The sequence below is a fragment of the Trichechus manatus genome, unplaced genomic scaffold, assembly GCF_000243295.1.
Source record: "Trichechus manatus latirostris isolate Lorelei unplaced genomic scaffold, TriManLat1.0 scaffold00120, whole genome shotgun sequence".
In the NCBI taxonomy this organism is placed as follows: domain Eukaryota; kingdom Metazoa; phylum Chordata; class Mammalia; order Sirenia; family Trichechidae; genus Trichechus; species Trichechus manatus.
Genome location: NW_004444056.1, coordinates 1,074,206 through 1,099,289, shown reverse-complemented (window position 1 = coordinate 1,099,289; position 25,084 = coordinate 1,074,206). Strand labels below are relative to the sequence as shown.

At 39.3% G+C, this 25,084-nt stretch overlaps 1 protein-coding gene across 6 annotated transcripts in view; it reads right to left on the bottom strand.

The window, feature by feature from the left end:
• The window catches only part of MFSD14B (major facilitator superfamily domain containing 14B), a 133,420-nt gene that overhangs the window by 39,161 nt on the left and 69,175 nt on the right, over positions 1–25,084 (bottom strand). For all 6 annotated transcript variants that reach the window (XM_023738596.1, XM_023738597.1, XM_004384214.3 and 3 more), the window contains one exon: positions 5,700–5,827. In XM_023738596.1, the coding sequence (XP_023594364.1) occupies positions 5,700–5,827 (128 nt within the window). The remainder of the gene's footprint in view (positions 1–5,699; positions 5,828–25,084) is intronic.

Below are 25,084 nucleotides of genomic sequence, written 5' to 3'. Positions count from 1 at the left end.
ATCTCTTGTTTAGATTCCTGGCAAATGCGTGGGCAATGCACTTTGGGAACCTTAGGATTACCTTTAGGTATTCAAAATAATGATGCTAGTAAATACTGGAAAGGTAATATTAATTTGTTATCCATTGTAAAACAAGAGTCAGAAGAAAGCCCATTGGTCCATCACTTGGGGTGGTGTTGGTTATTTCTAAGAGCTTTAATTCCTAGTTATGGCATATTTGAATTGGAGAAATCTTTAAGAAATTTATCAATTACTATGGGACAAATAGCAGATGAAGTTGCTAGAGGGATGGAAGCACAACAGCGATCTCTGACCTCATTGGCCAAGGTGGCATTAGACAACAGAATAGCCTTGGACTTTTTATTACCCCAAGAAGGTGGAATCTGTGCTGTAGTAAATACCTCTTGTTGCATTTGGATAAATAACACAGGAGAAGTAGAACAGGATATATACAGAATTAGACAACAAGCTACTTGGTTACACACTGTAACACCCTTACAAACACCAGATCTATTTGGTTGGTTGCCATCAGGAATAAGTACATGGGCTAGATCACTACTGCAAGAGATAGTAATATTCTTGGTCTGCATCCTGATAGAATTAGGTATAATAAGATTTATCCTCTATTGTTTTACACACCTAAAAGGCAAAAGAAGGTCTTGGGCTAAAATGTTAATGTACACTGAGTCTGCTCACTCCAGCAATGCAACTGATGAAAACATCACTCTTACTTAATAACCTGGTGAAGAACCAGATGGCATCTGGTGGAAAACCAGCACCGTGAGTTTAAAGAGCCTGCCATGGCTGCCATCTAGGAGCCTGACCAAGTCCAGGTATTGATCATCGATGTATTATCTCCAATCTCCGATCAAAGGGAGGGAATGATTTAGAAAATAATATTTAGAAGCATTATTCCCTGACCTTGAGCATGGAGAAATGTGACCCAGCTGGGGCTGGGCCCTCACATACTCACAAAGACACATCAACTGGGCTTTGAGATAGACAATCTCAGAAATTATCTTAAGGAAGTTTTCACAAAAGGGCAATCAAACAGAACACAAAAGGCTTCCCACTTTTTGTCTCTTCCTATTAGCATTTAGTGAATAGAAATTTGCTGGAGCAATGAAGACCCTTCTGACTGTCATTCTGAAACCTATACCAATGACTGTTAAGAAAGATGATTCAAAATATAAGATCACAATTTCTAGCCCATCTGTGAAAAGGTGACACTTTCAATGATTCTGTAACCTTCCTTGGATTCAGGCAGACATTCTAGCTCTGGCAGCATGCTTGTCCACTTTCCACTTTTGTCCTTTTGAATATATGCCAAATAACATTTTATTTTTGCTTCACTAAACTTTATGATGTTTTTCCCCTACAACAGTGGCCAACCCTGGGTCCAGACGCTGTTGGATTATTACTCAACACAAGTATTGACTGAAGGCAGAATTACAAACTCTCTGTAATCCATAATACCTAGTGTTCATTCTATCATACATTTAGGTCTGCTTTAAAACACTAGGTAGGAGAAACATTTAATACCCATAGTACATTCAAATAAACATATAACTATTTAAAAAGCACTCCAGTTTCATCTTCTCTACCCCCTGACTATCTTCTCATTCATATGCATATGGCTTTGGGCCTTTGGCTGGGTGGAACCAGAAGACCACAGCTCCCTATCAATCATCTCATTTAAACAGCTTGGCCCTCGCCTCAAACCACTCCAGATGCAGCATAACTTTCTTTTCAGCCATTACAGGTTAATGACAACCAAAGTAACCATCTAATAATCAAAAGTTTTATTTCTTAAGCCCCTTCGTTCTTTCTCTTACGAAGTTTCAAGCTTCTATGAGTCTGGAACCATTGCAAAGAATCCCACTTCTGACATCAACTGCAAAAATGGCGTAGAGGCAGTGTCCTACATCCTCTAACTTCACAAGGGGGAAAGAGAATCCAGATCAACAGCCCAGGGCTGATTCCTATGAGGCAGAGGTCAGACATGTCTCCTTTCTCCATTGGCTTTATCAATTCTGACACCAACTGTCCCTCCCACGGCATTCTCTACTTCTCTGCTAGGTTCGATAATTCATTGCAATAGCCATACAGAACTCACAGACAATACTCACGATTATGGGGTTTATTAAGGAAGTAACGGATTAGAATTCAGGTTGGGGAATGCTCAAGATACAGTCTTCCATCAGAACAGTCTCTTTCCAGCAGTGCTCACCGGCAGGCCTCTCCCTGGCCCTTGGCCTCTGCCCTGCTCTTTTAGCTCTGCCAACAAGTGTCCAGAGGCACCTCACTCCACCAGTAAGCCTCGGCCCAAAGGTACTCAGCTTCCTTGCTCTGTGGGCTGGGAAGCCCACTGCGCCATCTCCTGCCGCCATTTCTCTGTCACCGCTTCTTCCGTCTTCAGTGTTACAGCTCTCTTTCTCTGTCTCCTGGTCCCAGGAGCTTGCCAGCACAGGGATCCCGAGTCCAAAGGATGAACTTTACTTCTGGTTGTTCTTCCTTGGTGGTGGTGAGATCCTCTCTACTCTGAAATTGGATCTCTTTTAAGTCTAGTAGGATGGCAAAACTAACCAATGCCCTTGATGGGCCACAATTACCTTGTTTACACAATTACCTTATTTACACAGTCCTACCCAATCACTTGAGCAGGAGTTACAAGACCATGGCCACACAAAACCAATCCATTACACCTTTGTTCTACTCATGTGGTGTATTACTTTGATTGTTTCTAATGTTGAACCATTTCTGCATTCTTGGAATAAATTTTACTTGGTTATTCATGGTATATGACTCTGTTGTGGAAAACACTATGACACTATCTTAAAAAACTAAAAATAGAACAACAACATGACCCAGCAATTCCACTTCTAGGTATATACCCAAAAGACTTGAAAGCAGAGAATCAAAAAGAGATGTGTACACCAATATTCACTGCAGGACTATATACAATAGCCAAAAGGTGGAATCAAGCTAAATGTCCATCAAAGGATGAATGGATAAATACAATGTGGTACATACATACAATGGAATTTTACTCAGTAGAAGAGAAGTTTTCACACATGGTACAGTATGGATGGAGCTTGAAGACATTATGCTAGGCAAAATAAGCCAATAACAAAAGGACAAATATTGGATGACCTCATTTATATAAAAAGACAGGAAGAGCCAAATGCATAGAGAACAAAGTTTATTAGTGGTTACCAGGAGGGGGAAAAGTGGGGTTAACGGTAATAGAAAAATCTCATTGATTAAGGGTAAGGTTGCACAATAGATTACTGTAATTCCTGTCAATAAGTTGTACACTTGTAAAAAGCTGAATTCACAAAAGTTGCGTAATGGATATATTTAGAACAATGACCAAAAACAAAAAAGTAGCTGCTGAGGTTGATTATGTACAACCAAAAGCCTCACGGGATCTGGTTCCTTGGTTTGGAGGTTTAGGGTCTTGGTTTCATGGGACATCCCAGTTAACTGGCCTAATAATGTGTTTAGTGCTTCTGTTCTACCTCCTAGTTCACTGCATAATGTCTGAGGTCTTAAAAGCTTGCAAGTAGTATCCAAGGCAGGACAATTAGTCTCTATTTGCCTGGAGCAACAGGGGAAGGAGAGTCTGGAATAGGAAGAGGAAATGGATGTGTGGCTAACCGCCTCCATGAGACCAGTAAAACTGGATGGTGCCCGTCTACCATTACTGAAAATTTTGACCGAAGATTCTATAAAGGAATCCTAATCAAAATGGGGAAATGCAGAACAGAATTTCAAATTCTCATGGACTCCAGACTTTCTGGAGCCATGGCGGCTAGATGAACCCCTGAAACTATTGCCCTGAGATAAACCTTAAACCAAAAATATCCCATGAAGTCTTCTTAAAACCAAACAATAGTTTAGCGTAACTGGTAAAAGCATGCCTGCCTTGAGCACTATGCTCTTTGAAGATCTATCCATATGAGGTCAAATTGACAAGAGCAACTTGAAAGTTTAGATAGAAACCTAGGAGGCAGTGAGTTTATGTTAATGGGGAAAGAACAACTCAGAAAAGGAGGGTCAGAACAGTTGCACAACTTAAAGAATGTAATCAATGTCACTGAATTGTACATATAGAAACAGCTGAATTGGTGTAGGTTTTGTTGTGTATATTCTCAACAACAACAATAACAGAATAAATGAAGCGTAGAGAAAAAATATTAGCAAACAGAAACCTATAGAACAAAAAGTGGTTTCTTCCAGGAATATAAGTATGTTTCAATATTAGAAAATCTATTAATATAATTAATCATATTAATAGATCTAAAGAGAAAAACTGAATAATGTCCATCGACGCCAAAAATGGCATGTAATAAAATTAAAAATCCAATCTTGATTTTTAAAAAGAAAAATTCTGCATAAAATAGAAATAAGTATGTCTCAACCTAAAAGCTAGCGTAGTTTAACGATGAAACATTACAACACTGCCTTAATATACATCAAGAAGACGAATCCACAATCATCACTTCTATTTAACACTATTCATTAGTCAGTACAATTAGCAAAAGCAGCGAGCAGCTTAAAACTTGGAAGGGAAGAGGTAAAATTATTCACAACTGGCATTAATGTATCTAAAACACCAAGCAATTAGAAGAGTTCATTTTGCATTAGAAAAGGAATCAAGGAATCAAAAGGAATCAAGCTTAATAACAAATGCACAAGACCTAAAAAAAAAAAAAAAAAAAATTTGTTTTAATTATTGAGAGAACATTTAAAAAGCCCTAGCTCACTAGACAAAAATAATATGTTCTTAGAAAGACCAAATACCAAAAAAAATATTTTATAAAAATCACCACCTGGTAGAAATTAAAAAAATCTATTATGGGTACTAACAAATTTAGAACTTGACAAATGTTGACATTAGATAATCAAATTAGGATATTATCACATGAGCCAAAAAAGAAAATCTATTAATAGCATTTAAAACAAACAAACAAACAAACAAACAAACAAAAAAACTTCCATGCTTCACACAGAAACAGCATTTCAGTAATCAGAGTTATAGGCCAAAATACCATTCTTCTGGCCTCCAGAGACACAACCAGGTTACAATTCACTTGTAAATTCTGACCCCAACCTATGCTCCATCTTTGGTAACTAAACAGACTTCAATTACATGTTAAATACTCTCTCCCTGTTCATCATGTTGAAGGAAAAAAATCAAATTAAAATTCGTATTATGATTTAGAATAGGCTATCATTCTACTTTGTATTACTACAGTATACACAAAAATGACTCCTGCCTATTGTAAGGTATGCTGATATCGGTGCCCCAAAGCAATGAGCTGACAAAAATAATGAATTTTCAAAGTCAACTGAGCCACAACAATGAGTGCAGGGGACTCTTAGCTCATTGCTGGGACTGAACTCAGATCACTGAGCTTATGGCAACAAAGCTGCCTTTGAAACCATGTTTTATTTCTACTTCTTCAGCTAAATAACTAATATTAGACTTCATTCTGTACTGTCTTCTTTTCACCATTTATAAAACGGGCCTGAAGGTAATTACCTAGCCTGCTTCCAGGATTACTAAAGCGGTAAAATGAAAACACAGATACAACTGCTCTGAAATGGTTAAGAAGTGCTATGCAGATGTATTACTACTATTTACACGTGACTCAACAGACGGTTATGACAGCAGAGGGCGCTGAACCACTCACCATGGGCTGATTCTCATCAGTGGGATTGGGAAGCAGGTGAAGAAGACTGTGCCAATGAGAAAGGGCTTCCTCCCCCACACATCAGACAGAGCACCTATGAGGGGGGCACTAAGGAAAGACAACAGACCCTGGAGAAGACAAAAGAAACAAAGATTAGATTTATAATTTGATCCTCCAATTACTTGTAATTCTTATTTTCTGAATGCATTAGCTCCAATTCATTTTATTGGTCTGCAAACAGAATTTGAAACATTAAATTACAAACTATTTGTGATTGCAAAGTGACCTTTTAAGAATTGTAACAAAATTTCTAAATGTGGTATTACAAAGGGAAGAAAGAGGTAACAAAAAAAAAGACTTGTTTTTCAGAAGAAACTGGAAAAGAGGTGATACGAAATACATATACCCACAGTTGGCCCTTAAGATGAGTATACACCAAGCATACAGGAAGAAGCCAGAAACTCAATTCATTTCAATAAATACATACTGCATATCTAGTATGTGCGAAGCTCTGAGTTAACTGGTGCAATGAAGACACCCAAATGAATACAAGCCTTCTGCCCTCAAAGGTTCTGTAACCTAAAAGGGATGAACAGGATGACTATGTATATACTAAATGTCTAAAAGAAAAGTAGATTCTCTCTCAGTGTAAAGGTTATATCTGCCTGGTGAATTTAGGAAGGAGATAGGGCAACTTGAACAACAGAGTTGAGGCTAAGGGGAAGGTAAAACAAAACAAAACAAAACAAAACAAAACCCGTTGGCGTCGAGTCGATTTCGACTCATAGTGACCCTACAGGACAGAGCAGAACTGCCCCATATGGTTTCCAAGGAGCACCTGGTAGATTCGAACTGCCAACCTTTTGGTTAGCAGCCATAGCTCTTAACCATTACGCCACCAGGGTTTCCAAGGGGAAGGGAGTCTGACATAAATACCACTACATATAAGCAAAGGAAGTAAAGAAACTAACACTACTTACCCACTATTTGGCAGTCATTTTGCTAGCCGGCCATCCTCATATCAATTACTCCTATGTTCTCAAAGCCCTGCAAGATGGTCACAGGCCTGCACCTAGACCCTGGTGCTACCCAGGATACCTCTAGCCTTGGCCCTCACTTCACATGCTCTGACTGCACATACAGCCACTAAACCAGCTGCTGACTCAGAGGCACACTATGTGTATCAGAGAAGAATTGTGCTGCACAGGGTTTTCAATGGCTAGTTTTTTGGAAGTAGATCACCAGATCTTTCTTCCGAGACACCTCATCATCTATGTTATTTATGACTGCTTTTCAATCTCTCGTTAGTAGTAACTTTTCTTCTGAGATCCGTACCTACAGCCAAAGGGACTTTTCAACTTGCACATTTCATGAGCACATCATTCCCTGTAAACCTCCTCCCACATTTCCCACCTTGGGTAAGAAGGCATCAAAAGCTTTCTCCCTCCATTCCCCAAAGGCTATTTTTCAGACTATGCTTTCTTCTTCATCCTCTCCTTCCATCCCCTGCTATGACACACTTCAGCTCAGAAGCCCTCAGAATTTCTTGCCTGGGTAAAACTGCAAAACAGTTTTCTTACTTCCCAATCCCTCCAATCTGCCCTCTACATATCTGTCAGTGGCCTTTAGAAGCTGCAAACCTCAGCTTTTTGATTCCTTCTTTAAAATCTTTCACAGGCTCTCCACTGGGTAGAGTTTAAAGTCTTCAGCAAGTATTTACGGATGAAATTATGAGCAACCAGAATTTGCTTTTTAAATATCACAGATAAAAATGGGTGTTGGAGGGGAGAATGGGGATGGATGAGACAAGAATGGGAAAATGTTGATAAATAATGAAACTGGGTGATGGGCACATGGGAGTCAATTATATTATTCTCTCTACTTCTGTGTTTGAATTTTCATGTTGCTGCTGTTAGGTGCCGTCGAGTCGGTCAAACTCATAGTGACCCTACGTACAACAGAACGAACACTGTCCAGTCCTGCGCCAACCTCACAATCACTGTTATGTTTGAGTCCATTTTTGCAGCCACTATGTCAATCCATCTCGTTTAGGGTCTTCCTGTTTTTCGCTGACCCTCTACTTTATCAAGCATGATGTCCTTCTCCAGGGACTGGTCCCTCCTGATAACATACCCAGAGTATGTGAGGCAAAGTCTTGCCACCCTTGCTTCTAAAGGACACTCTGGCTGTACTTCTTCCAAGGCAGATTTGTTTGTTCTTTGGGAAATCCATGGTACATTCAATATTCTTTGCCAACATCATAATTCAAAGGCATCAATTCTTCTTCGGTCTTCCTGACTCATTGTCCAGCTTTCACGCGCATACGAGGCTTGGGTTAGGCGCAACTTATTCCTTAAAGTGACATCTTTGCTTTTTAACACTTTAAAGAAGTCTTTTGCAGCAGATCTGCCTAATGTTATTGTGTCGTCTGATCACAGTTTAGCCTGACTGTTACCCCTCTATGCGACTTTTCGTTTTCCTCCAGAGGCTCTCAGGATTGTCTTCAGTTTTAGTGAGTGTGATTATAATATGCCTTGGTGATTTTCTTTTGGGGTCTAGCCTATATGGGGTTTGTTGAGCTTCTTGGATGGTCACCTTTTCATCTTTCATGATATTAGGGAAATTTTCTGTCAGCAATTCTTCAATGACCCTCTCTGTGTTTCCCACTTTCTCCCCGTTCTGAAACTCTGATCACTTGCAAATTTTTGCTTTTGATTATATCCCACATAATTCTCAAGGTTTCTTCCTTTTTCTTCATTCCTTTTTCTGATTTTTCCTCAAACAAATTTGTATCCAAGTGTTTGTCTTCAATTTCGCTGATCCCGTATTCCATTGTTTCAAACCTACGCCTCAGCCCTTCTATGACACTGTCCATTTCTGAAATCTTGTTTACCTTTTGGATTTCTAATCTTTGTTTTTGTATGATTTCTAGTTGTGAATGTATTTTGGAATTTTGTTCCTGTATTTTCCTGAATTCTTCCATCTTTTTGTCTGTATTTTCTATGAATTTGTCTGCCTTTTCCATGAATTTGTCTATTTTTTCCTCACTTTTGTCTGCTTTTTGCCTCAACTCTTGGATAGCTCTGAATGTTAGAGATTTGAATTCCCTATCAGGTAGTTCTAATGCCTCTTCTTCTACTGGAAAGGCATCAGTGTTTTATGTTGGATGCCTACTGGAAACACCCTGTCCTTTTTAAAATATGTTTTGATATTGTCTGCTGTCTACAGGACATTCAGTAATTATCTTCCTCATTTATTGATTGTAGATTTGTTTGTTTCATCCTGCTTTTTTGTTTTATTTGGATATGTCTGAGCAGGCAGGCTGTGCGTTCTTTGTTGCTTTTTTGTCTGTGAAGGGATATTTTTCACCTCCTTGTCCAATGGGCAGAGTCAGTCACTCAGCTATGGTGCAGCAGGGCAGGTCCAGCCGAAGGGGAGGAGCTGGGATGGGCTGTTTGTGGCACGTACTGGGGCCAACAAGATGAGCCGGGGATCACTGCAGGGCAGGTTCCGGTAGGCCGTGCCTGTGCTGCTCAGGATTGCACTGTTCAGCACACAGTGCAGACAGGTGGGGGGAGGGGAGAGGAGGCTCTAATGTGTGGAGCTAGGTTGGGTATGGGAAAGGAGAGAGAGGAGAGAGAAACAGAAGCCAACAAAAAAAAAGTGCTGAAGGAGTCTGCTGTTGGAGTGGTAAGATGAGAAACTGAGAAATGAAGAAAAACAACAAGGAATAAAAGGAAGGAAGGAAGAAAGAAAAAATGTCCCCAGGGATCTCACTGGCATAGCTGTGCACACCAGGGCAGCAGCTCCCAAGCTGCGCAGTACTCCTGGCTAGAAGGGGTGATACACAGTGCCAGGTATTCAGGAGACAGGAAAATAAGTAGAGACGAGGAACCAAGACTGAAGAAAAATAAAAAGAACAAAAAAGAAAAAAAAAAAAAGCCCCAAGGGATCCCACCAGTGTGGTGGCACGGACCAAGGAAGCAGTTGCCAGCCGAGTGGTGCTTCACAGCCTGTCAAGAAGAAGCAAAGATGGCACACAAAGTCAGGTGTTCAAAAGAAAGGAGGAGAAGGAGGTGAGAGGCAGGGAAGAAACCAAAAGAAGCCAAAAAAAAAAAAAAAAGCAACACCAGCAACAAAGAAATGTCACTGAAGAAGCCAGCTGGTGCGGGCAGGGCGAATCCGTGCAGCATGAAACCCACGTCTCCCATGCTGCGGTCACCACCTGCTGGGAAGTGGCGAATTGGCTTGCTTGGAGGCAGCAAACTGGCCTGCCAGAAGCAGCGAATCGGCCAGCTGGGAAGTTATGAATCAGTCCGCAGGGAAGTGGTGAAGGCTGAGCAGGGGGAGGCAGGGCGGGGGGTGGGAAAGTGTGTATCGCTGGTTACCGGGTGCTCTGTCTTCTGCAGGAAGCTCCATAAATCTGCTTTCCCGTAATTCCTGCCCTGCCGATCTCCGACAGGAGTCCAAGACAGTGGATCCATGCTGTGTTAGCTGATTAAGGGACCTCCGCTTGTAACTCTCCTCACTCTCTGTTCTCTGTTTCTTACTCCATTCGGTGCTTGGTTGAGTTCTTATCTCTTTATCTGATGCTTAGGGTTCCAGGATTGACATTTGTCTCTGTTTTACTTAGTTTTTTAGGTTTTTGCTGTGGAGGGACAGTGTGGTGCTTTTGTCTATACTGCCATGTTGGCTCCACCTTGTGTCATTTCATTTTTTGACTGCTGCTTCTATGGGCGTTGATTGTGGATCCAACTAAAATGAAATCCTTGACTTCAGTCTTTTCTCCGTTTATCATGACGTTGATTATTGGTCCAGTTGTGAGGAATTTTTTCTTTATACTGAGGTGTAATCCATACTGAAGGCTGTGGTCTTGGTCATCATCAGTAGGCGCTTCAAGTCCTTTTCACTTTCAGGAAGCAAGGTTTGTGTCATCTGCATAACACAGGTTGTTAATGAGTCTTCCTCCAATCCTAATGTTACATTCTTCTTCATATGGTCCAGCTTCTTGGATTATCTGCTCAGCATATAGACTGAATAAATATGGTGAAAGGATACAACTCTGATGCACACTCTTCCTGATTTTAAACCATGCAGTAACCCCTTGTTCTGTTCGAATAACTGCCTCTTGGTCTATGTACAGGTTCCTCATGAGCACAATTAAGTGTTCAGGAATTCCTATTCTTTGCAATGGTATCATAATATGTTATGAGCCACACAGTCGAATGCCTCTGCATAGTCAAAAAAACACAAGTAAACATCTTTCTGGTATTCTCTCCTTTCAGCTATGACCCATGTGACATCAGCAATGATAACCCTCATTCCATGTCCTCTTCTGAATCCAGCTTGAATTTTTGGCAGTTCCCTATCGATATACTGCTGCAATTGCTTTGAATGATCTTCAGCAAAATTTTATTTGCGTATGATATTAATGATATTGTTCAATAACTTCTGCAGTCTGTTGGATCACTTTTCTTTGGAATAGGCATAAATATGGATCTCTTCCAGTCAGTTGCCCAAGGAACTGTCTTCCAAATTTTTTGGCAAAGACCAGTGAGCACTTCTAGGAATGCAACCATTTGCTGAAACATCTCAACTGGTATTCCGCCAATTCCTGGAGCCTTTTTTCTCACCAATGTCTTCAGTGGAGCCTAACTTCTTCCTTCAATACACTGGCTCTTGATTATAAGCTAACACCTGAAATGGCTGAATGTGGACAAATTCTTTTTGGTACAGTGTCTCTGTGTTTCCCTTCCAACTTCTTTTCATGCTTCCCTGCATCATTCAGTATTTTCCCCGTGGAATTCTTTAATATTGCAACTCAAGGCTTGAATTTTTTCTTCAGTTTTTTCAGTTTGAGAAATGCTGAGCATTTTCTTCACTTTTGGTTTTCTATCTCCAGGTCTTCGCACATGTCATTATAATACTTTGTCTTCTCGAGCTGTCCTCTGAAATCTTCTGTTCAGCTTTTTACTTCATCGTTTCTTCCTTTTGCTTTTGCTATTCAACATTCAAGAATTTTATATAGGATCCTCCAAAATCTGGTCTGTGAACACATCCTATGCTCTGGCTATATGCAATGTTTCTAGTTTTCCAAACATACCATGTTTCTTTGTGCCAATGGGCTTTGGCACAGGCCCTTCCTATGCGTGCATGTGCTTCTACACTGGACCAAATAAAACTACTAGTCATTCTTTAAGACCTCAAGGAGTAACATAAACAGTTACTCTTATCTTTTCAAGCAAAGATTAACACTCAGAGTTTGGGGCAAAACAAAGAAATGAACTCCTCCTACCAGGTATAGATCTCTTCTACTGTAATTTAAAGTTACAATTATTTACAATTATGCTAACTCAATTACAATTATTTGCTATTTGTCTATCTTTGTTGGATTAGAAATTAAACTAAAGTTAGACGGATGATGTTTCTTTTCATCTATGTGCCCCTGGTGCCTATCACTCAAGGCCTAGCAAATATAAACTTTCAAAAATGTCTGTTGAATTGAATAGAACTTTTAAGAGGAAATCAACTCACAGAAGTTTCCAAAAAAGGAACAGGATTTTGAACCCTATCAGCCACCCCTTAAGACCAGACTGCAAGGTGGAGACATGTAAACTGAGGAGAAAAGCTTTTTGTTTTCTCTGATATTAAAATGAAGCCATTTCCTAGGGATCAAATATCGCAATTTCTGGGCCAGAACGGACTTCAAGGGTATTATGTTTGTTTTCTTATCAAGAAAGGCTGGCAAATTGAGGATTAAAAGATTTGTCTTTAATTTAGAGCTAAAAGACTGCAGAATCAGAGCTCAAATTTAAGATTTTTATCTGCCAGGTTCATGAATTTTAAAAAATAAAATATTTTCGTATGGTTTCAAAATTCTGAAGTATCAAGTATCAGAGTATCTAGGTAGTACAGAACTGGTCAAGAAAATTATATAAAGAAATTTAAGAGGGCAAGGCAAAAGAAATTACAACTACCAAAACAAAAACTTTTTAAGTGCAAAAAACTCAAGGAAACTTTTCGGATAGTTTTAATTTCAGATTTCACACACCGCTTTAATACACAGAATGTATGCCATTTTTAAACAAAGGATACGAGAAGGCCAATAATTAAAATTATATTTAAAATAACATAGTTTTTATAGGAAAAAAGAGACTATCTTCTAGATGATGGATTTAAATTGTAATTTAGTCCATTCTTTAAATAATATTATTTAAATAAAATTCTTAGTGACAACAACAGATAATGAAAATACCCTCTGGGAAAATCTACTTTTTTATTAAGGTGCTAAAATACAGTTAATAAGTGTTTGACTACTAGCCAAAAGGCTGACGGCTCCAACCACCCAGAGGTGCCTTGGAAGACAGGCCAGGAGATCTGCTTCCAAAACGTCACAGCCTTAAAAACCCTGTGGAGCAGTTGGACTCTGCACACACGGGGTTGCCATGAATCAGAACTGACTAGATGGCAACTAGCAACAACAACGAAATACAATTTAATGAAACACTTGCCTATCTGGAAAACTTTTACTTTCTAAAAATCAAATACTTTCTTCTGTCCCAGAGTTGTTTCTTCAGTACCCAGACTGGTCCTAGATCCATCCCATCAGGCCACATTATCAGAGTTATAACTGAGCAGGACATTTTGTATCTTGACTGATGGAGCAAGTGCTTCATTAACTCTAAAGGTGCACAGCACAATTTGCAATGAGAACTAACTAAACCAGGTTGACATCAAAGACCTGCTTTTAGTCTGAAATATTCCTATTATTCAACCACAGACCAACAAGTACTAGATAAAATACGGTGTGTAGGTCTCAGGGTGTGGATGGCAAAATGAACCAACAGTTAATCACAGTCATTTCAGTACGGTTAGCCTCCTGGTCCAACTAGGTATTTAAGGTACATAATTACTTGGCCAGTAATTCTGACATGGCCTTATAGGTTCTGATTTGACAAAACAGTAATTAAATGCAATTATCCAATAAACTTTCAAGAGCATAAAAAGAATGGCCAATATAACTCACTTGGAGCAAACATTTATAAAGCTTACAATTTATATAGACATCATAAAGGCTTAAAGGCTTCAGCATATATTTCCTTAACATATACAGTTGGCAAAATATTTGGCTAAAATAATTTGTGTCAAGACCCTTAAAATGTTTTAAAACTAAAAGCAATGTTTTGTTTTCCTTCAAATATTATAATTAACTTAACAACTGAATTTGATGGAGCAACAGCTAAAGAATAAAGTACAAAATCATTTAAGTATTCTGAAAATATTTCATTTTTCTGTGAAAAATTTTACGTTTTACGAAAAATGTTCAGGTTCCATTAATAAGCCAAGAGGAACTTGAAACACGTAGACATATGGCATCCCGAAATCAGGTTCATTTGTTTTTATTTTTCATATTTTACTAATAACAATTTTTATGTCTCATGTCTTACAAGTAGATCAAAGAGAAAAATCTCACCAGTGGAATTGTGGTTCTTATTTACATATCTAACAAATGTGAATCTTTTCACACAAAAACAATGTTAAAACAGGGGTCAGCTTTCTGACCTGACATACTGAAACCCTGCACAGTACAGGGCTTCCCTTCCCAGAGTATATATAAATTAGAGCAACAGGCAAAAGAGAAAGCAGTCGTATTAAGGAAGTTTAATTCAATTAAGTGATTACCTGGAAAGGGGATCTGTGAGGACAAGGGTCAGAGAAGAGCTATGAGCTAGAGACTCCAGGGGAAGCACAATATGGGCAGGGGGGACTGGGGCTCTTGTTGGCAGGGACAGGGATGGTAAAGGGAGAGAAGCAGAAGATTCACTAAAAGAAAGCAGAAACAAATGAATAAAAGCAGAATGAAAGAGTAAATCAAATTTATTTAATGAAAATATAAAGAAACAGACTTTTTCTTTGTAAGTATGCAAGTATGGCCACTGCTTCAAATTCTGATTCCAAGAAATCTCAGCATATATTCTAAAATAGTAACAGCTAGCATTCATCTATATCACACATTGTTCTACACATTTCACTGAAATTCTACCTGTGAGGTAGGTACTATCAGACACTAGCCCAAGACCCAGGCTCACAAGTGGAAGAGGCAGGATTCAGCACAAGTGTCGGTCTGGCTCCAGAGCCTGAATGCTGACTCTTAAGACCATAATTCAGACCAATTATTAAACTAATTTGTTATTAACATTTCAGTTGCTCCAACCTAAAGCATATAAAGTATCAGGCTAACCTACTTGTAAGTACTCCTGAATACGTTTTAATAAGTGGGTACATTAGCATTCTGCTATAAGAGACCATATATAAAAAGTATGAAGTCATCTCTCGCAAGTAGGTTGTGTTAATGATTTGTTCACAGATAATAAAAAGTCTTTATTCCAGTTCTTCTTCAAATTAAGAATTTAAATGTTATTCTATATATGTATGTTATTTTTTAAAATAATATTTTATTGTGTTTTCAGTGAAAGTTTAAACAGCAAATAAGGTTCCCATTTGACACTGTCTATATAAACTGTTCAGTAACATTACACTTTTAACAGTGTGTCAACAGTCTCTTTGAGTTCTGGCTGTTTCATTTCTTTCATTTCCAGTACTCTAGTATTCCTGCCCCCACCCTGTCTTCTCATCTTTGCTCTAGAGTAACTGTTGACCTTTTGCTCTCATACAGATGGTATTTTAATGAAGCACTGTACTCACAGATTACATCCTTTATTTTACGTGCTAATCTGTTATTTCGATAAAACGTGGCCTCGGGATAGTACTGGTTCAAGGTTTAAGAGTATCCCAGGGCAATAGTCTTGGGGAATCCTCTAGTCTCAACAGTCCAGTAAGTCTGGACTTTTAAAGAATTTGAGTTTTGTTCTGCATTTTCCTCCCATTCTATCAAGGTCCATTCATTGTGGTCCTCACCAGAATGGTTGACAGTGGTAGCTAGGCACCATCTAGTTCTGGTCTTAGGGTAGATGAGGCTGTGGTTCGTGTAGGCTATTAGCCCTGTAGACTAGTTTCTTCTGAGACTTTGGTTTCCTTCTTTTTCTTTTGCTCCTGACAAGTGGAGACTAACAGTTGTATCTTAGATGGCAGCTCACAAGCTTTTAAGACCCCAGGCATTACTTCCCTCACTAGGATGCAGAATATGAACTTTGTAAACTATTATGTCAATTGACTGAGTTGTTCCATGAGACTGAGGTCCTAAGCTTTCAAACTCAGAAGACCAATCTCACAAGGTGTTTGGTTATGTCTGATAAATATCTGTAAATGTCCTCTATACATATATATGCATGCACACACATATCTGTATGTACACATACATATATATACTTCTGTATGTGCACATACATATGTCTATACACACATATATATGTGACCAAATCAGCTGCTATCGAGTTGATTCCTACTCATAGAGACCCTATCGGACAGAGTAGAACTGTCCCATAGGGATTCCAAGGAGTGGCAGGTGGATTCAAACTACTGACCTCTTGGTTAGCAGCCAAGCTCTTAACCACTGTGCCACCAAGGCTCCTATATGTGACCATACCACACGTGTTTCGGTTATTCTTGGTGTTGTTGCCAAATTACATGGGTCATATTCTTTAGCAAAAACACTCACATTTGGTGCTACTTTTCCCATCACCAAAAATAACAAGTATCTATGATCTAGAGAGTGATTTCCCCCCACCCGATCATCCCTGGTAACCACCAATGAACACTGGTCTCTCTATATATCTACTCTTGTCTTCTTATGAAAGTGTTGCTGTTGTTAGGTGTCGTTGAGTCGGTTCCAAATCATAGTGACCCCATGTACAACAGAACAAAATACTGCCTGGTCCCGTGCCATCCTCACAATCATTATGTTTGAGCCTGCTGCTGCAGCCACTGTGTCAATCCATCTCATTGAGGGTCTTCCTCTTTTTTGCTGACCCTCTACTTTACCAAGCATGATGTCCTTTTCCAAGGACTGGTTCCTCCTGAGAACACATCCAAAGTATGTGGGATGAAGTTTCATCATCCTTGCTTCTAAGGAGAATTCTGGCTGTATTTCTTCCAAGATAGATTTGTTCGTTTTTCTGGCAGTCCATGGTATATTCAATATTCTTCGCTAACACCATAATTCAAAGGTGTCAATTCTTCAGTCTTCCTTTTTCATTGTCCTGCTTTCACATGTATATGAGGCGAATGAAAACACCACGGATTGGGTCAGGGACACCTTAGTCCTTAAAGTGACATCTGTCATTTTTAACACTTTAAAAGAGGTGTTTTGCAGCAGATTTGTCCAATGCAATGCATCTTCTGATTTCCTGACTGCTGCTTCCACGGGTGCTGATGTGGATCCAAGTAAAATGAAATGCTTGACAACTTCAATCTTTTCTCCATTTATCATGATGCTGCTGATCGGTCCAGTTGTGAGGATTTTCGTTTTCTTTATGTTGAGGTGTAATCCATACTCAAGGCGGTGGTCTTTGATCATCAGTAAGTGCTTCAACTCCTCTTCACTTTCAACATGCAAGGCTGTGTCATCTGCATATCGCAGGTTGTTAATGAGGCTTCCTCCAATTCTGATGCTGCATTCTTCTTCATATAGTCCAGCTTCTCGGATTACTTGCTCAGCAAACAAATTGAATTAAGTGTAGTGAAAGGATACAACCCCAACGCACGCATTTTTTTACTTTAAACCACGCAGTATCCCCTTGTTCTGTTTGAATGACTGTCTCTTGATCTATGTACAGGTTCCTCATGAGCACAATTAAGTGTTCTAGAATTCCCATTCTTTGCAATGTTATCCGTAATTTGTTATGATCCATGCAATTGAATGCCTTTGCATAGTCAATAAAACACAGGTAAACATCTTTCTGGTACTCTCTGCTTTCAGCTAGGATCTACCCGACATCAGCAATGATATCCCTCCCTCCACGTCCTCTTCTGGATTTGGCTTGAATTTCTGGCAGTTCCCTGTTGATGTACTGCTGCAGCTGCTTTTGAATGATCACCAGCAAAATTTTACTTGTGTGTGATACTAATGATTGCTGGATAATTTCTGCATTCTGTTGGATCACCGTTCTTTGGTATGGGCACAAATACGGATCTCTTCCAGTCGGCTGGCCAGGCAGCTGTCTTCCAAATTTCTTGGCATAGACAAGTGGGCGCTTCCAGTGCTGCATCCATTTGTTGAAACATCTTAATTGGTATTTTGTCAATTTCTGAAGCCTTGTTTTTCGCCTATGCCTTCAGTGCGGCTTGGCCCTCTTCCTGCAGTACCACTGGATCTTGATCATATGCAACCTCCTGAAATGGCTGAATGTTGACCAATTCTTTTCGGTATGGTGACTCTGTGTATTCCTTCCTTCTTCTTTTCATGCTTCCTGTGTCATTTGGTATTTTCCCCACATAATTCTTCAGTATCGGAACTTGAGGCTTGAATTTTTTCAAGCTTGAGAAATGCCGAGCGTGTTCTTCCCTTTTGGTTTTCTATCTCTAGGAGTTTACAAATGTCATTATAATACTTTATTCTGTCTTCTAGAGCTGCCCTTTAAAATCTTCTGTTCAGCTCTTTTATTTCATCATTTCCTTTTGCTTTAGCTACTCGACATTCAACAGGAAGTTTCAGAATCTCTTCTGACATCCATTTTGGTCTTCTTTCTTTCCTCTTTTTAATGACCTTTTGTTTTCTTCATGTATGATGCCCTTGATGCCATTCTACGACTCGTCTAGTCTTCGGTCAAATCTACTCTTCAGATGGTCTCTAAATTCACGTGGGATACACTCAAGGTCGTACTTTGGCTTTCATGGACTTGTTATAATTTTCTTCAACTTCAACTTGAACTTGCATATGAGCGATTGATGGTGTCTTCTACAGCTGGCCCCCAGCATTGTTCTGACTGACCATACTGAGCTTTTCCATCATGTCTTTCCACAGACGTAGTCAATTTGATTCCTATGTTTTCCATCTGGCAAGGTCGTGTACAGTCACCATTTATTTTGTTGAAAAAGGTATTCGCAATGAAGAAGTCAATGGTCTTACAAAATTCCATCATGCGATTGCCAGCGTTGTTTCTATCACCAAGGCCATATTTTCCAACTACCAACCCTTCTCTTTTGTTTCCAGTTTTCTCATTTCAGTCAATGCATCTTGATTGCATGTCTGATCAATTTCAGACTGCAGAAGTTGGTAAAAATCTTCAATTGCCTCATCTTCGGCTTCAGTGGTTGGTGTGTAAATTTGAATAATAGTTGTATTAACTGATCTTCCTTGTAGGTATATGGATATTATTCTATCACTGACAGCTTTGTACTTTAGGATAGATCTTGAAATGTTCTTTGTGACAATGAATGCAATGCCATTCTTCTTCAATTTGTCTTTCCCAGCATAGTAGACCATACGATTCTCTGATTAAGCTTATCAATACCTCGTATATTGCCTTTCACTTTTGATGACTTCCAATTTTCATAGTTTCAAACTTTGTACATTCCACATTCTGATTATTAATTGATGTTTGCAGCTGTTTCTTCTCATTTTAAGTCATGCCACATTAGCAAATGAAGGTGCTGAAAACTTGACTCTATCCACACCATTAAGGTCGGCTCTCTTTTGAGGAGGCAGCTCTTCCCCAGTTGTATTTTGAGTGTCTTCCACCTAAGGGGCACATCTTCCCGGCACTATTATCAGACAATGTTCCACTGCTATTCATAAGGTTTTCCTTGGCCAATTTTTTCAGAAGTAGTCTGCCAGGTCCTTCTTGCCGTTGTGTCTTAGACTGGAAACTCTGCTGAAGCCTAACCATCAAGGGTGACCCTGCTGGTATTTGAAATACCGGTGGCAAAGCTTCCAGTATCATAGCAACATGCAAGCCACCACAGTACAACAAACTGTATGACAGAGTAGAATCATACAATATTTGTGCTTGTATGATTGACTTATTTCACTTAGCATTATGTCCTCCAGATCATCCATGTTATGTTTCACAGACTCATCACTTTTTCATGGTTGCGTAGTATTCCATCTTATGTATGTACCATATTTTGCTTATCCATTCATCCGCTGAAGTGCACTTAGGCTGTTTCCATTTTTTTCTATTGTGAATAATGCTGCAATGAACATAGGTGTGCATATGTCTGTTCGCATCACATCTATTAGGTCTCTATGGTATACACCTAGGAGTAGCATTGCTGGATCAAAACGTACTGTATTTTTATGCAAATAACGTGTGCCTTCTACGTTTGCTTGCCAGCTGCACCACTCCCATAGTATTTTTGTAAGCACATTATGCCACTTATTTTTATATGTTCTATAAAAATAAATCAGCATAGCATGCTTACAAAAATACCTCTTGGGCAGGCGGGTGTGGCTGGCAAACAAACATGGAAGGTGTGCGTTACTTACATAAAAATATGGTAGCTCTATTTCTATTTTTCTTTGAGGAAGTGTCATACTGTTTTCCATAATGGCTGTACCATTTTAGAGTCCCACCAGCAATGGATAAGGGTTCCAATCTCCCAACATCCTCACCAACATTTGCTGTTATGTTTTTTTTCTCAGCGGCATTTTAGCTGGGGTGAGATGGTATCTCATTGTAGTTTTGATTTGCATCTTTCTAATGGCTAATGATCGTGAGCATCTTCTCATGTGCTTGCTGGCTGCCTGAATATCCTGTATGTATGTATTATACACACGGAAAGCATTCTATACCCGCTATTCCAAAGAACTATGAAAGAACTTTGAAGATGTCTTTACTTTTTTTAATAAGGACTCTTAACATCACCCGTATTTCCTGTGTGTACTTATGCTAAGCACTATGCTAAACGCTGCTCATAGCTTATCTCATTTAAAAAAAAACCATGAGACAGTTCAGCTGCAACTCCTAGGACTGCAGAAATGTATTAAATGTCCCTGGAAGAGTGTCCTGGCGAAAGATCTATGTGTCCATCTCCTTGATTAGTCTCAACAGTCACGTCTAGATTGGGAAGAAGCATATCTGGATCAAAGAGAGCCTGCGAGGATCTCTGTGGTCCAGTCCCGAGCGGGCTCAATGGGTCACAATTTCTCCCCTTTCCAAGCCCTCCCTATGATGTCAAAGCTAAGTATGTCTACAGCACACTCAAGAGTCTAGACAGGATTAAGACTGCCTGCTTTAGAGCTACTCTCTTCATTCTAAACATAAATCATTCTAGATGTAAATCAACCAGGGACATACGGTTCCTTATCCCTCTCTTTTTTTCTTAAATTGTGCTTTAAGTGAAAGTTTACGGTTCAAGTTAGTTTCTCATACAAAAATATACACACACATTGTTATGCGACCCTAGTTGCTCTCCCTATAATGTGACAGCATACTCCTCCTTTCCATGTCAGATTTCCCATGTCCATTCAACCCGCTCCTGCACCTTTTTGCCTTTCCATCTCTCCTCTGGACAAGAGCTGCTGATTTACTCTCGTGCACCTACTCAGTTAAGAAGCACTCTCTTCATGGGTATCATTTTATATCTTATAGTCCAGTCTAATCTATGTCTGAAGAGTTGGTTTCAAGAATGCTTTCAGTTCTGGGCTAACAGAGAGTCTGGGGACTGTGTCTTCTGGGTCACTCCAGTCTCAGTCAGAACATTAAGTCTGGTCTTTTTACTAGAATTTGAGTTCTGCACCCCACTTTTCTCCTGCTTTGTCAGGGACTCTCTGTTGTGTTCCCTGTCAGGGCGGTCATTGGTGGTAGCCGGGCACCATCTAGTTCTTCTGGTCTCAGGCTGATGGATTCTCTGGTTTATGTTGCCCCTTCTGTCTCTCGGGCTAATATTTTCCTTATGTCTTTGGTGTTCTTCATTCTCCCTTGCTCCAGGTGGGCTGGGACCAATTGATGCATCTTAGATGGTCCAGACGCCACTCACCAAAATGGGATGCAGAACATTTTCTTAATAAACTTTGTTATGCCAACTGACCTAGATGTTCCCTGAAAGCATGGTCCCCAGACCTCTGCCCCTGCTACTCTGTCCCTCGAAGTGTTTGGCTGTATTCAATTAGCTTCTTAGCTTTTGGTTTAGTCCAGTTGTGCTGACTCCCCCTGTATTGTGTGCTGTCCTTCCCTTCACCTAAGATAATTCTTAACCACTATCTACTTAGTGAATACCCCTCTCCCTCCCTCCTCACCCTCATAACCATCAAAGAATGTTTTCTTCTGTGTTTAAACCTCTTCTTGAGTTCTTATAATAGTGGTCTCATACAATATTTTGTCCTTTTGCGACTAATTTCACTCAGCATAATCCCTTCCAGATTCATCTATGTTACGATATGTTCCATGGATTCATCGCTGTTCTTTATCATTATAACCCTCTCTTATCTATTAACTTGAAAATTACAAGAACTTTCAAGGTATACACCGGGCAGTCAGACCAGCAAGACTTAATGAATAAAATGAATTACAATCACTCTGATTATTCACCTCACCCAGCAGTCACACCCAGGAGTTCATCTGCCATGTCAAAACTTGGTGTCTTAGTTATCTAGTGCCGCTATGACCGAAATACAAGTGGTTGGCTTCAACAAACAGAATTTTATCCTCTCACAGTCAAGTAGGCTAGAAGTCCAAATTCAGGGCATCAGCTCCAGGGGAAGGCTTTCTCTCTCTGTCAGTTCTGGAGGAAGGTCCTTATCATCAATATTCCACTGGACTAGGAGCTTCTCAGGGCAGGGACCGTGGTCCAAAGGACATGCCCTTCTCCTGGCACTACTATCTTGGTGGTATGAGGTCCCCCTATCTCTCTGCTTGCTTCTCTCTTTTATATCTCCTGTAAGATAAAAGGTGTTGCAGGCCACACCCCAGGGCAACTCCGTTTACATAACCTAATCTTTAACATAACCCAATCTCGCCTCATTAACTACAGGCAGAGATTAGGGTCTACAATACACAGAAAAATTACATCAATCACAAAATGGAGGACAACCACACAATACTGGGAATCATGGCACAACCAAGTTGACACGTATTTTTGGGGGCACAATTCTAAATCATGACACTTGGCGTTTTAATCCAGCTAGTATTACACCTCTGACAAAGTGTAGGAAAAACGACTTATTGCTAATCACATAACAACATCTGCCATATGTTTCAATGTCATAAAAGGAAAAACTGATAAAGAAAAATGATTGGCAAGTAAGAGTCTGGGAATCTCAGAAGTGGAATCAGGTATGAGATTATTTTGTTTATAATTGTTAACAGAAAGATAGTAAATTAATGACCATTAAAATATGGGGGGATACTCACAGAATACATTTCTTAAAAATAAATAACTGAACAATCCTCCTCAGAAAAATAAACTAAGAATTTAAGAGATAACTCACAGAAGTAGCAGGCAAATATGAAAAAATATCCAACCTCATCTGTAATCAAAGATAAACAAATAAAATTAACACTGAGGCACCATTTTTAAGTTATTAAGTTGGTGAAGATCTAAAAAATAGTACTTGTATCAGAGTGTGATGAGATAGGAACTTACACACTGCTGGCGGGATGTAAAATGGCACAATCGTTCTAGAAGATAATTTGGTACTGTATGTACCAACAAAACCAAACCCACTGCCATTGAGTGGATTCTGACCTTATTGCACAGAGTAGAACTGCCCCACAGTGCTTCCAAGCCTATAAATCTTTACAGAAGCAGACTGCCACATCTTTCTCCTGTGACTATCTGTACAAGACCTTTAAAAAGGCTCAAGCCTTTTTATTCACTAATTACACCTTACAACTCTATTTTTAGGAAACAAACAAAAAATTGCAGGCAAACCCCGAGAGTATGGCCCCCGGACACCCTTTTAGCTCAGTGGTGAAGCCCCTCCTGAAGTTCACCATTCAGCTGGGGATTGGACAGCCTCATAAAACAAAACAGGACTAATGAGGCACAGCAGTGCAGGGACAAGGACTAGAAGGCAGGAGGGGATAGGAAAGCTGGTGATAGGAAACCCAAGGTTGAGAAGGGACAGTGTTGACATGTCATGGGGTTGTTAACCATTGTCATAGGGCAATACATGTACTAACTGTTTAATGAGAAACTATTTGTTCTGCAAACCTTCAACTAAGGAAAAAAAAAATTATCTATGTGAGATCAAACTGACAACGGCAACTCAAAAGGTCTGATGGGAAGCCTAGGGGGCAGTAAGTTGAAGATAATGGTGATAGAATAATTTGGAAAAGGATAGTGAGAATAGCAGCACAACTGGAAGAAGGTAATCAATGTCACTGAACTGTACATGTAGAAACTTTTGAAATGGTGTAACTTTAGCTATGTATATTTTCACCCAAAAAAAAGGTCCTCAAGGTCGAGAAGGGAGAGTGTTGACATGTCGTGGGGTTGTTAACCAATGTCATAAAACAATATGTGTACTGACTGTTTAATGAGAAACTATTTGTTCTGTAAACCTTCATCTAAAGTACAATAAAAAATTTTTTTTTAAAAATTGCAGGCAATGATTTATTATAAACCTTTTATTACAGAATTATCTCCAAGAGTTTGAACTGAAAATCCTCGAAATAGGAAAATGGATGAATAAATTATAGTATATTCAAACAATGGAACTGTATATAGACACTACAAATAATACAAGCAGTTTCTGCTTTGTATGGTAGTGCAGTACTGTAAAAATGACTGTGCAAGCTGAAAACTATGCAAAATGAGCTTAATAATAAACGGAAAAATTATGATTTTTCCATGATCTTTAAAAATTTTTGTCAAAACTCTGAAAACTCTCTTACTGTCAGTTATAAATGTTTGTTGTTGCTGTTAGGTGCTGTCGAGTCAGTTTTTGACTCATAATAACCCCATATGATAGAGAAGAACTGCTTCATAGGGTTTTCCTAGTTGTAATCTTTACGGACACAGGTTGTTGGATCTTTCTCCCGTGGAACTGTTGGATGGGTTCGAACTGTCAACCTTTCGGTTAGCAGCCGGGCACTTAACTGTTGTGCTACCCAGACTCCTTTATAAATGTTTAGGGAAATGAAAAAAAAATACAACTAACATTTATTTAGTACACTCATTTATAACATTAAAACATTGTGAATTAAAGTGTTTTCTTCGTAATATCTTGTCAAGAGTAGTTTCAATGGGGGTCACCTTTTCATCATATAATTTAGAATATGGAGTTAGCATCTCTTCTATGCCTTGGCAAACTGTTATACTTCTTTCTAACTTTGAACCAGTTTCCAAAATTTTCTCCTTTGCACTTTCAATGTTGTGAAATATCTCTGAGAGTTCCTCTGATGTGAAGTTTGTTTCTTCTGGGACATCTTTATCCTTTTCATCACAACTACTTTTCTTACTTAGGTTAATTTGTTAAGTTCCCCTTCACTAAGTTCCTCTCTTGAATGGCAACACTGTCAACATTTCCATGTTCAGATATT